The sequence below is a fragment of the Cynocephalus volans genome, chromosome 3, assembly GCF_027409185.1.
Source record: "Cynocephalus volans isolate mCynVol1 chromosome 3, mCynVol1.pri, whole genome shotgun sequence".
In the NCBI taxonomy this organism is placed as follows: domain Eukaryota; kingdom Metazoa; phylum Chordata; class Mammalia; order Dermoptera; family Cynocephalidae; genus Cynocephalus; species Cynocephalus volans.
The window spans coordinates 138,953,339-138,966,802 of record NC_084462.1 but is presented as its reverse complement, the minus strand read 5'-3'; the positions used below and the strand labels follow the sequence as shown (position 1 = coordinate 138,966,802).

At 43.4% G+C, this 13,464-nt stretch overlaps 1 protein-coding gene across 1 annotated transcript in view; it reads right to left on the bottom strand.

The window, feature by feature from the left end:
- The window catches only part of PELI2 (pellino E3 ubiquitin protein ligase family member 2), a 178,503-nt gene that overhangs the window by 124,146 nt on the left and 40,893 nt on the right, over positions 1–13,464 (bottom strand). The window contains exon 2 of the mRNA XM_063091699.1: positions 16–145. Coding sequence (XP_062947769.1) covers positions 16–145 — 130 coding nt within the window. The remainder of the gene's footprint in view (positions 1–15; positions 146–13,464) is intronic.

The window sequence follows — 13,464 nt, the reverse complement described above, 5'->3', positions numbered from 1 at the left end:
GCAGGAACCACCTACCATGGACGCCTGGGGCGTGGATATTACATGGACCGTGCTGGGTTTGACGCCATTGGCTTTGGGCCGCTTATAGAGAGCAAATCTGCTTTTCCTCCGTCCTCTGTCTCCATTGGGTAAAGCACCATTGTACCTAGAAAGAGAAAGGAAAGAGTTCATTTATTTGCAGACTTCAAAAGTTTTAATCATAAAAGTTAGACGGAATACAGGAAAAGAGAGACAGTCTTAAAGAATTGCCCATGAAACACCTCACAAAAGGAAAGGGCGGCAAAACAGACTTCAGCTAAAATGAAATTCAAATCACTCCCAGAAACTGAATTTAAGAGTGATGTACAATAAATCATAGGTTTCTTATTTTATAAAGTCAGACGCTTCAAATCTTTTTGCAAAGAGACAGTATAAATAAGCAAATGGGTATTCTTCAGAGGCACTGGCTCATTCAGCTAGTGCCATTCTAATGGACCCCAGAGAAACACTGGAGAAATATTTTTAAATGAACTAGTTAGGAAGGAGCATAGTAATTACACCTCATCTCTCACTACTAAATCACGTTAATGCTGTCCACAGGCTCTTTAGTTGTAAAAAGACCAAATTTAGTACCTGCTTTCTTAGAAGTCCTGAATTCTCTATATTCATTTCCGTTTCTGTTTGAAATCTACACTGCAGGGTTACCAAAAAATAGCTTGAAATAATTATACACAAGTTTTAGTTCATTTAAACAACAACAACAAAAAAAAGCTTAGAGACTTAACTGGAAAACATATAATGTCTTTAAGTAGATTTCCTGTATTTATCTACTATCAGTGTTTAAGAGAAAATGCAGAATTGACTGCAGTTAGCGTTTCAATTTTCAACTGTATTTTCTAATTCTGGATTAACCAGTCTCTGTAGGTTCTAATCACTGCTGTCCCATGCTGCCACATTGAGATGACTATTTTCCACCTACACCTGGGCAGAAGCTCTTTTCAAGAAAAGAACTAAAAGAAGGGAGGGAAATGATTTATGATTTATATGAACAAATATGACGGCTCCAAGGCTCTCTCAAAACACCAAAGTTAGGGGACAGCAGATCTGGTGGCTTGTTCCTGTCCTAATGGTCTTGTCCAGAGACCTATTGGGCTTTTCCACTTCTCCAGCAACACCCAGAAAAAAGGTATGGTGGCCGGTGTGGGGAAGAGGGGACATGGGGGTCACTCCAGAACTGTACAAGTTGGAACAAAGGGATTTTGTGTGTGTGTGTTTTACGAGTTGCACAGGTAACTACAGTCTGCTGATGGCTTTAAATTATCACTGAAAGTTATTCCCACTGTGTTTCTACTTCCATCACAAAGGAATGTCAGCTATATAAAAATGTCTCTAGAATAATGAGATAATTTATTTCAAGTCTTATTCCTCTAATTTTTCTCAGGCAAGATAATAATGTACATTATTTTCTTAAACATATTTGTAATCACTATAAAATATCCATGAGTAGACAACGATTATAAACCCACTTTGTTTTAATAGATTTGCACATCACTAAAATCAAGATGAACATTCTACATTAAGGGAAACATACGTGAACCAATTAAAGCCAGGATTGTAAACAATTTAGAGGAAATTTTCACTACTGTGGCCTAGGTACAAGATCTGGAAAAAGACCTATGCCTCTTACTTTTACCCAGATCTGTGCTGCATCCTTCTCTCAATTATACACTCCTGATCAACAGGACTTAGCCTAGAAAGAGAGTGGCAGACACTTTTCAGGCTATCTGTTCACAACATTCCATTCTCTGGAATCTAGCTCATAACTCCCAAAGGTGAGCCCCAGCTCATGATTGAATGAAATGGCCATGCCAGCATCCTCTCCACCACCCTGGAGCTGACTGGCCAGATGTGGACATCTGGCCCAAGCTGGCCAATAACATTCTCACCCTGGAAAATACAAAACTGGGACAGAGAGACAACTACCCAGTCTCTGTCAGTGGCTAGAGCTGTAAGACGTAAACACAGAAGAAGTGGGGATGTCACAATCTGTTACGTGGCTGAAGAAGCAGACAAAGTGAAGAATGAAGCAGATGAACAGAGACAAGCAGCAAAAAGAGATGGAAAGAGTAGTCGTAAGGGTTTCTATTGGCCCAGATGTACTCTGACTCTTGTTCATGAAATTCTTTTTAGTTTCAGCTAACTCAGGTTGGTTTCTGCTACTTACAACCCAAAAGGCATATCTAATATGGGGTGGGGAGCGGGGGACAGAAATGTCAACCTTATCACATGCAGAAACATTTTAACTTAAATTGCCTGAGCACAGATGCACAGATACTGCAGGTTAAGCAAATAATAAGCCAGTCTACTTACAGATTGCCTACTTAATACATCTAGATGATGAGAGGTTAAAAATCCTGTTGGAAATAATTAAGGTGGTGGTGGAAAAACCAGTGTCAAGATGAGACAAGTTTCTAATTAGGTTAAGCTACATGGTCATTCATTCAATATTTATAACGCCAAGTATTAGAGCTACGACGATGAATATCAGCTACCCCACCTTCGCGGGGCTCTCTACTTAGAAGAGAAAGGCACAAAAACAAGTGTGATAAAATACACATGTAACAAGATGCACTAGTAGTACAAAGCACTTGGGAAGAGGCACTGGGGAAGGCTTCATGGAAGAGACACTGCTTGAAATGTCTCGAAACCTAAGACAAGCCAGCATGTACAAGGCAAGGAAGACTACAGGTACTGCCAGAGCATAAAAGTCAACAGGAGAGGAAGGAGTGGGAAAGGAAGACAAAAGGTAGGCAGGGGACAGATCACAACAGCCTGGCAGTCCATGATAAGGGGAATGGAGAGTCTGGCAAGACTGAAGCGAATGGCTAAGATGATTGGATATATAAATTAATTGCCAGGGCAGCACAGTGCAGGATGGACTAGAGGAGATATCCAGATTAGAGGCAAGATGACCAGATGGGAGAACATCACAGCCATGGGGTGTGTGTAGTGGGTTTGTTTAATGGTGGTCCCCCAAAAGATATGTTCCTGTCCTAAAACCTTTTAGAATGTGACCTTTTGGAAAAAGGATCTTTGCAGATGTAAATAAGTTAAGGATCTCCAGATGAGATCATCCTGTATTACCTATGGGGTCTAAATCCAATGGCAAGTGTCTTTGTAACAGACACACAGGGATAGAGAGGAGATGACCATGTGAAGACGGAGGCAAAGCCTGGAATGATGCAACCACAAGCCAAGGAACACCTGGAGCCACCAGAAACTGGAAGAGGCCAAGAAGGATTCTCCCCTAGAACCTTTGGAGGCAACACGGTCCTGCCAACACCTTGATTTCAGACTTGTGGCCTCCAGAACTGAGAGAATAAATAGCTGTTGTTTTAAGCCACCAAGTTTGTGGTAATTCATAATGGCAGCCACAGGAAACTATAAAAGCCTAAACCAAAGCAGCAATGGTGGAAATGAGTTAGAGAATTAGAGAAAAATTTTAGAGTTGTTTTCAGTGTGAGGTGCACATCAGAATTACCTGGGAAGCTTTATAAAAATATGCACACCTAAGTCTGATTTGTAAGTCTGGGATGGGGCTTCAGGTGTGCATCTGTGCAAAGCTCCACAGGTGATGCCCACGTACAGCCACAGTTAAGAACCCTGGTCTTAAAGGCAAAATCAGCACTACTTGGTGACCTGTTTGGATACACAGGGAGAGAGACAGATAAGGGGAAAATCAGGCAGGCTTCTGGTCTGGTCAGGCTGATAATACTATTAGAAACAAGAACAGGAATTACAGGGACATCCAGGAGGAGACATGCAGGAGACAGATGGACAGATAGGTCTGGGGATCCATACAAGTTATAGACTTGAGACCTTCACCATGCAAGTGAAGGTCTCAAATCATGAGAACAAACGAGATTATTAAAGAAAAAGGTGCAGAATAAGGAAGTAAGGACAGATGGGACAGAGCCTAGGAAACAGACCCTATAAGAAAACAATTCTTCCTTAGTCACAGGCAGAGGGATCAGGACTAGGAGAAAGTTATATCACCAAAGGCAAGAGAAGACAGAATTCCAACAGTGTGTAACCAGTTAAGAGGCCAGTTAAGAGAATGAAAATGCACAACCATAATTTGGAAAAGAACAGGTCATTGGTGACCTCACCCATCTCCAAAACAAAGGAAAAACAAGCAAACATATCCAATCTTAAGCCTCACTCTGAGCCTCCACCCTCATTCTCATCTTCTCCTCACAGCCAAGAATCTTGAAAAAGTACTCCACATCCATTATCCTACTTCCAACCTTTGCTGGCTCTTTAGCCCCTATTGTCTGATCTTTGCACCCAATCTAAAAGCACATCTGATCATGCATTATGCACCCAGCACATCATCCAACCCTCCCTCCCTAAAGTCTCCCAGTGGCTCTCCTATCCAGGAACAGAGTGAGGCAGATTAAAGAGGACTACAAATTCCTCATTACCTCTCCCACTGAGAGGTAGAGTCTAATTCCTTCACCCTAAATCTGGGCTGGCCTTAGTGACTTACGTACTGACAGGGTGCAGAAGTGATGTTCTGAGACTTCCAAAGCCAGGTGTGGAAAAGCCCTGCAGCTTCTGCCTGGGTGTCTTAGGATCCCTGAACTGCCGTGTAAGAAATCCGACCACCCTGGGACTGCCACACTGAGGAGGCCACACTAGTCACTAGACTGGCAGTCCCAGCTGAGCCTGGCCTTCCAGCCACTCTGCTCAGGCACAAGACATGTGAGTGAAGCCATTATGGACTCTCAAGACCAGCCCCTCCATCAGCTGACTACCACCAAGTGACCTCAGTTGACACTACGTGGGGTAGCATTGCCCAAATTCCTGACCTATGGAATTGTGCAATAAATAAAATGGTGGTTGTTTTAAGCCAGTAAGTTTTCAGATGGCTGGTTACACAGTACAGACTCCTTCAGCAGTCTTCCTCCCCTGCTTCACTGCCTCTGCGTTGGTCCCCTATCTATTTCAAGTCGAGCTCTGCCACCTCCTCCTGACAACTACCACCACATCTTCCCCTCCCCCGCCCATCTTCCCCCTAGGGAATGTGACTTCCAAGAAAGTGAGACATTCTGTATCTCCAGCACCCAGCACAGTGCACCAGGGACACACAGTAGGCACTGAAAATCTCCAAGCCAGCTAGATGACAGAAGGACTGTTGTCTTGGTCCATTTTGTGCTGCTACAAGAAAATACCTCATACTAGGTGATTTATAAAGAAGAGAGATTCATTTCTTACAGTTCAGGAGACTGGGAAGTCCAAAGTTGAGGGGCCCACACCCAGCAAGGGCCTTCTTGCTGAGTCATCTCATGGCTGAATGTGGAAGGAAAGAGAGCGTGCATGAGACAGCAAGTGTTCGAGCTCATCCTTTTAGCAGGAACCCACTCCCGTGATCATGAACCCACTCCCATGATGACAGCATTAATCCACCAATGACAGCAGACCTCCCATGACCTAATCACCTCTTAAAGATCCCACCTCTCAACACCATTGCATTAGCGATTACGTTTCCAACACATGAACTTTGGGGGACAAAAGTGTCTTTTGTATAGTGGAATAGCCCAGGCATAAAGATGAAATTCTGCTTACAAAGGCAAATAGTTACTGTTCCATGAAAGAAGGTCAGAATGTTCCCTGGCTTGGCAAGCTTCTCAGCCAGTAAGTTTGTAGGAATAAAATGCCCAAGTGCTGCTGACACACCTGTTTCAGCTGCTGAACAGGGGTATTTCAATTCAAACCCACAAGATGCCTTTCAAGCTTCACATACTTTTTAAATTCTAGGGACTTAAAAATACCCATTTATTTAGTAAATGTGTGATGGAAATTTAACTTCATATAGGTAGAGCAAAGAGTTGGTCTTGATAGTAAAGGTATTTGGAAGTTGCAAAGAATAATGAAAATGCTGTGTAAGAAACCTCACCAAGTAATAATGGGTTCCTCATGATTTAATTTAGTTCACATATTAATGTGAATTAATAACTTTTGCTGTGCACTTACTATGTGCCAAGGAACCCTGTGAAGGAGGCATTATTACTCCTAGTAGATAGATAAAAAAAGGCTCGGAATGGTTCAGACACACATGAACCTGCATGGCTAGTTTTGTCTAACTCCAAATTCCATATACTCTTTCCAGCAAACAACACTGACAATTTTTATTTATTTATTTATTATTTCTTACCTTTTTTTAGCAACTGGCAGATATGGGGATCTGAACCCTTGACCATGATGTTTTAACACCACGCTCTAACCAGCTTAGCTAACTGGCCAGCCAACAGTGACTATTTTTAAATTCAAGGCATTACTTGGCATAAAACACAAACATACAGTTTTGAAAAGATGCCTGCCACCTAAACATGTGTTGAGAAGAATTTTCTATAGGAAACAACAGCAAAATAGGAGGTGTTAGGGGATCCCAGCCACATTTTGGAGACATCACTTGATCTTAACTAGCTTGAACTCTTATAGAAGCATCCACACAGGATGGAAAAGACATGTGGTCTCCAGAATGGAGGCATCACCAGCCTCAAATGATCACGTCCCAGAGGCCGCTCCACTTTTCATTACAGACTAAGGACTCTGCCCTCCCTCAAAAGCAATATCTCTGTCACTTGCACAGATAAATCATAAGCAACTAATGTAACCAAAGTAGATTGTGCACTGCAGACACACAAGACTAATACTACAGAGACCTAAAGGCAGGGCACAGAGTCTGATAAACCCCTGCAATGTGGCGCCTGTCTTAAGCCAGCTCACACTAACTCACCACACACCTGCAACTGTGTGTGAGAAAATGCACATATACCAGTGAGTGCCTGACACTGGTTTTAAGTAATTACAGTCTCAACTTCCTTACTATTTAACCTATCATACCCACCTGGACTTCTCCCGCCCAGGTATGCAACGTTTATTTCTCTTTGCCTAAGAAATGCTGCATACTGGAGAGTCTCATAAAATAAGTACTAGACTGATTTCTAGCAGGAGAAGTAATTATGGCAGCACCATAACAGTCTATCCCCTTTGGAGATTGCCTACTGCAGCTATGTAAACATCAACTCACTCAGAAAATCTTCCTGGGCTTTGCCTTGCAATGAAGACTCTCAAGTCCCCATTTCTAGTTGGAAATGGTCTTTGCTCCAAGTAGCTAAAGACCTAAGGAATATGAAAATATATACATATTCATTCAAAATGCATTAAGAGAAGTACCTGGCGGGGGGCTGAGATGGGGTTTGGGCCCAGGGCTGGGTGTGAAGGGGCTAAGGATACAAACACACCCTGTCTCTTGACGGACCCAGTGCGGAGGAGAAGACAGTCAAGGAAACATATCAGAAAACACTGATCAATGCTAACGAAAGTGAGTCAGAAAACACAAGGGGGAAAAAAGGAAGTTTTGAATTAGGATGTTGCCCTGGTGTATTTGAAGGCCTATTTACTGGCATGTCTTACAGGTGTGATTACAGTCATGGGACCTTAATCAAAGTCATCTATACCAGACCTGTGCAACAACACAAGCTGATCTTCCATTTCTCTTACACCATTTGGAGTAGATGCTCTTTGAAAAGATTCCTATTTCTTCGCATACTCCCCTGCACCCCTACATGGTACCTTAAAACAGAGGAGGGACTCAGTAAAACAGGCACCACATTTGAGTGGAAATAATGATAATGGTCTAAAGAGCATAAGATGAATCCTAGAGCTCCAGATCTTCTCCTGGCTGCTGCTGTGAACTTATCCAAATCCTAAGTAAGATGGCCTTGGTTTCTTCAGCTACAAAGACAGCAACACAAGGTTACAAGTTTAATTTTAAAAAGAGATTCCAAAACCTCTTTCAAACATTTCAATTCAATGACACAGAAGGCATTTCATCCAATCAAAATACCCACATCCGGTCTAAGAAGGAAAAAGGCAGCCATTTTTATTTTAACTACTGGCTTTCCTATGCTGTTACAGTTTACAAAAGACTCCCAAATCCATTGAGATGTGGCAGATATACCTTCAGGTAGCCTTTTTCTTATCTTGAAGTTTTCTAGCTTCCCCATGAGAAAATATTTCCCAAGGCTAACCATTAAAAAGTTCTTATATCAGGAACACAGTACTACACCCATGTTTACCCACGTTCAGCAGATTTTAAGCTGCTTTTCCTGGGTTTATATACCCACCCACTCTCATCCACCCCCTGCAGCAAAAGACATGGTGTCAGGGGAAGAAAACTGTATCGTGGCTCGACCTCCAATCCCATATATGGCTCTGCAAAGTCCCTTAACCTCTCAAAGGCTGTTTCTTTCCCCATAAAGTAGAAAGGCACAACATTCTCCAGTTTGAATTCTGGTACAGTGGGGTGCTGGGAGAAGAGGGCAAAGCTAACTACCTCAAGAGAGGCCTGACTCCAGCCTTATTAGCACCACACCTATACTGACTCCTGGGCAAACACTCTGTTCTTTCCTGCATTTATTCAATTCCTACTGATTCTTAAAGGTCAAATTTCCCTACTTCCTCCTCCAAGCAGGCCACATAAGAAAAAGAACATGCAAAGCAAATCCAGTCTACCTAAAAAACAAAGGAAGTTTAGGAAAAAATAGTATTTATTACCTAATATTTAGCTATTTGCATTTTTGACGTCTTTCTCGTCCCTTCTTCATTTCAAACAGATATTGTCACTGAATTATACAAGACCAATTTTTTGCTATATTGAAGCTTTGATTTTTAAGCATTGCTGGAGGGTCAACAGCAGAGCATTTTTTCTTGAACACTTGAAAGCAGGCAAAGTGCTAAGAACAGGGAAGGCTATGTTACTCTTAAAGACTACTTCTTTCACTCTGCTGTTGGCTGCAACAACCCAAAATATATCTAATTAAGTACAAGTTAATATTAGTGCTTTATGTCAAAGGATCTGTTTTTCACCCTGTGGGTGAAAATAATTTAAGTACTGCCCTGTAATAATTTTGATTCCCAAAAGAAGAGAAAATATCATACCAAGAGGAAAGACCAAAGTATAGCAAGAAGTGGATTTGATATACAGTCATGCACTGCATGACAATGTTTCAGTCAATGGCAGACTGCATATACGACAGAGGTCCCATAAGGTTCTAATGGCTGTACCATGTAGCCCAGGTGTATAGTAGTCTACATCACCTACTATGTTTGCCTAAGGACAAAATCACCTAATGATTTCTCAGAATGTATCCCCATCATTCAGCAATGCATCTCTATAGTACATGATGTATACAATTTAAGAACAACCAGGTAAAGATTTACCACGTTATCTTAGTCCTCTATTAGTGCCATTTTATGCTCCATACTTCTTTACATATTTCACCAATTAATAATTTTGAAAAACAAACTAAATCCCATATATTCCTTTTTCATCACCTTAACATTTGCCTATTTTAGCCTCTCACCACCAATTAAGATAGTCAGATGCATACACTGTATGTGGCAGACTGAAATACTGACCCCAATTCCCCACTCATCCCTGAGTCCATGCCCTCTGCCTCACAACTTTATGGTTCCAGTTCACTTCCTTGCCTAGGACTTCAGGGTAGGCCATGTGACATGCTTTAGCCAGAGGATGGGACTAACAAGTGTAAGGGGAATAGGAGTCTGAAATGTGCCTGGCAGTTGGGATTATCCTCTGGTGCCTCTTCCACAGCCATAGGGAGAACATGATCAGCTAGTCTGCCATGCCAAGGAGAATGAGGGGCACGTGGAGGAGCCCCAACCACACAAATGCAGCATTAAGCAAAGCCGCCATCACAGCTAAAGCACAGCCTCCTCAATCAGCCCACACACTCATGAGAATGAACGATTATTGTTGCAAGTCACAGAGCTTGAGGATGATTTGTCACACAGCATTGTGTGGCAATAATGAACTGACTGTCTGCATTTCAAAGACAAATAAACTTAAGTGCTTCCATAGCACCTAAAGACTTTGGGCAAAACATACGTAAAATATCAAATATACACACTTTTCAAGTTTTATATATAAGGAATCCTCTCAGAGAGTTTCAAGATGGCGCTGGCTGCGGCGGTTGGTGCAGAGTAGCTGAGGTGGAAAAGGCGGCCACTGGGCCTCAGGCAGCCGGGAAACTTGTGGACCTTCCTCTCGCCATCTCTTAAGGGAGGACCGCTGCTGCTGGCCGGTCGTGGGGGGTGACCACCACTTTACCACCGGCAGGAGAGGCTGCCTTATTTACAGGCAACAGCTTTGAAGTGTGGAGCAGGAAAAGAACTGTTTCTTAGCTGCAAAAGCGAGTCTCGAAACAGGGAACACGGCGCCAGGGCTGCTGTGGATGCAGCCAGGATCCCGGAGGCCGGGGCCGCGCTGAAGGCGGCCAGCTGCTCTATTCAGGATTCGAGGTTTCAGGCCGGCATTAAAGAAGATTCCTGGGAGCGCCCGAGCCGCGCCGCGACTGAACAGCCCGAGGCAGCAGCGGCCAAGACCTGGGAAAGGTGGCAAACCAGAGACAGAGAGCGAGCACCCGACCTGGCACAGCACTGTGAGTGATCCCTGGCCCAGCTCTGTTCGGGGGGTGGATGCCCACGCGGCTCCCGCCTGCACCACCAGGCCACTCACCGCCCGGTGCTGCCTCCATTCTCCCAGGTGCGGGCAGCTCCGCCCGGCTCGGCCATCACTGAGCCTTCCCACTTGCTTGGCCCGGCGCGGGGCTTTCCGGAGCCTGCGGGCCAGCCTCCTCTTCCACTCCCTCCGCGGTTCTCTGGCGGGGCTGGTGGCGTGGGGCATCCCCGGCCAGTGTTGGGAGGGCAAGGAAGTACGGGCGGGCCGACTGTCACTCCACCACACCCTGGACTCCGGCCCTCGGTAAACTTCCTGTTACTGGGAGGCAGATACCATCTCTGCGGCCACAAGTTTGGAAAAAAGCCTAACCGATTTCTGGTTGGGAATAGTGTGGTAGGAGAGTTCCCAGGTCCGCTTGAACCTGCCGGAGAGCAGGCTGCAGGCGGGCGCTAGACTCGGTTTATACCGGGGGGAAACAAAGGTGAACAAGACCCAAGAAAGATCTACACAGTGCTACAAAGGCACCCAGAGAGACCGGTCGTCTGTGCCTAGCAGAAACCTGGTAGACATCCTGGGCGAGGCAGTGCCGAGCAGGGTCTTGAAGGCCCAGCTGATAGATGAGGGGTGCAGAAGACACGCCCCAAACCAGCACAGTGCGCACAGAGGGGGGAGACGTGCGGACAGGGAGGCAGAGACTAGACAGAAACCACACACACGGTGGGGTCGCAACTGTACGATCTAACAGCCTGGGCCAGAGCACATGGAACGGGGAGAAGTCCTGCACAGGAAGTGAAAGCTCAACAGAGATCACACACCCTGTGGTACGTGATCCACCAGCCGAGCAGAATCCAAGCTGACCAGAAAGGTGGCTCTCCAGAGAAGCCCAAGACCCGAGGCAACCACACACACAAGGCACTAGAGGCCAACTGAGCAGTCACGGAGAGAGCCATACGAAATTGGCAACCACAGCAACATCCTAGTTAGTCATTAGTCTCAAACCGGTGGACTGTGAAACCCCCTGCCACAATGAATAAACACCAAAAAAAAAGATACCAGAAATACAAAAAATCAACAAAGTACACCACCAAAAGTTAATAAATCTCAAACTCTACATCCTATAGAACAAGAAGCCCTTGAAATAACTCACAAGGAATTTCGAGTGATAATTCTAAGGAAACTGAATGAGATACAAGAAAACTCAGCTAGACATCATGATGAAATGAGGAAAAGTATACACGATCTGAAAGAGGAAATGTACAAGGAAATCAATGTCCTGAAAAAAAATGTAGCAGAACTTGCTGAACTGAAGAAGTTATTCAGCGAAATAAAAAACACAACGGAGAGTTTAACCAGCAGGCTTGTTGAAGTTGAAGAGAGAACCTCTGAACTTGAAGATGGGCTGTTTGAAATAACACAAGCAGACAAAAAGAAAGAAAAAAGAATCAAGGACATGAAAGAAAATCTGAGAGAAATATCAGACAACCTCAAGCGCTCAAATATCCGAGTCATGGGTATTCCAGAAGGGGAGGAAAATGGAGATTCCATTGAAAACATATTCAACAAAATAGTGGCAGAAAACTTCCCAGGTATAGGAAAAATCACAGATCTTCAGATCCAGGAAGCTCAACGATCTCCAAATATATTCAACCCAAAAAGGCCTTCTCCAAGACATGTCATAGTCAAATTGGCAAAACTCAGAGACAAAGAGAGAATCTTAAAAGCTGCAAGAGAGAAGCGGCAAATCACCTATAAGGGAGCCCCAGTCAGGTTAACATCAGACTTTTCATCACAAACCCTAAAAGCTAGAAAGGAATGGGATGATATTTTCAAAATACTAAAAGACAAAGATTGCCAGCCAAGAATATTCTACCCTGCAAGGCTATCCTTCCGAAATGAGGGGCAAATAGTATATTTCTCAGACAAACAAAAACTGCGGGAGTTCACTACCACACGACCACCCTTACAAGAAATCCTCAAGGGAGTACTGGGTTTGGTTCCTGAAAAATAACTACCACTGCCATAAAAACCCAAGAAAAATCTAAACCCACTAGTATAATAAAAATGGCATTCATGAAGAGAAAACAAGCTAACAAAAACACTATCTACAACCTAAGGAACCAACAAACACAGAAACCAAACAGTAAATCAGAAAGCAAGGAACAAAAGAGACCTAAGACAACCAAACAACCAATAAAATGCTAGGAATAAATCAACACCTTTCAATAACAACTCTTAATGTAAAAGGCTTAAATTCCCCAATCAAAAGACACAGACTGGCTGACTGGATCAAAAAGCAGGACCCAACTATATGCTGCCTACAAGAGACCCACCTCACCCATAAAGATTCACACAGACTAAGAGTGAAAGGATGGAAAAAGATTTACCATGCAAACAGAAGAGAAAAACGAGCTGGAGTAGCTATTCTTATATCTGACAAAATAGACTTTAAACTAAAAACCATAAAAAGAGACAATGAGGGACCCTACTTAATGATAAAAGGACTGATCCATCAAGAAGACATAACAATCATAAATATGTACGCACCCAATGTTGGAGCAGCAAGATTTATAAAACAAACTCTATTAGACCTAAAGAAGGAAATAGACACTAATACCATAATAGCAGGGGACCTGAACACCCCACTGTCAATATTAGACAGATCATCTAGGCAAAGAATCAGTAGAGAAACACAAGATCTAAACAAGACTCTAGACCAATTGGAATTGGCAGATATCTACAGAACATTCCACCCAACAACCTCAGAATATTCATTCTTCTCATCAGCACATGGATCATTCTCCAGGATAGATCACATATTAGGTCACAAATCAAGTCTCAATAAATTCAAAAAAATTGGAATTATCCCATGTATCTTCTCAGACCACAATGGATTAAAACTAGAAATTAATAACAAACGAAACTCTGGAAACTAT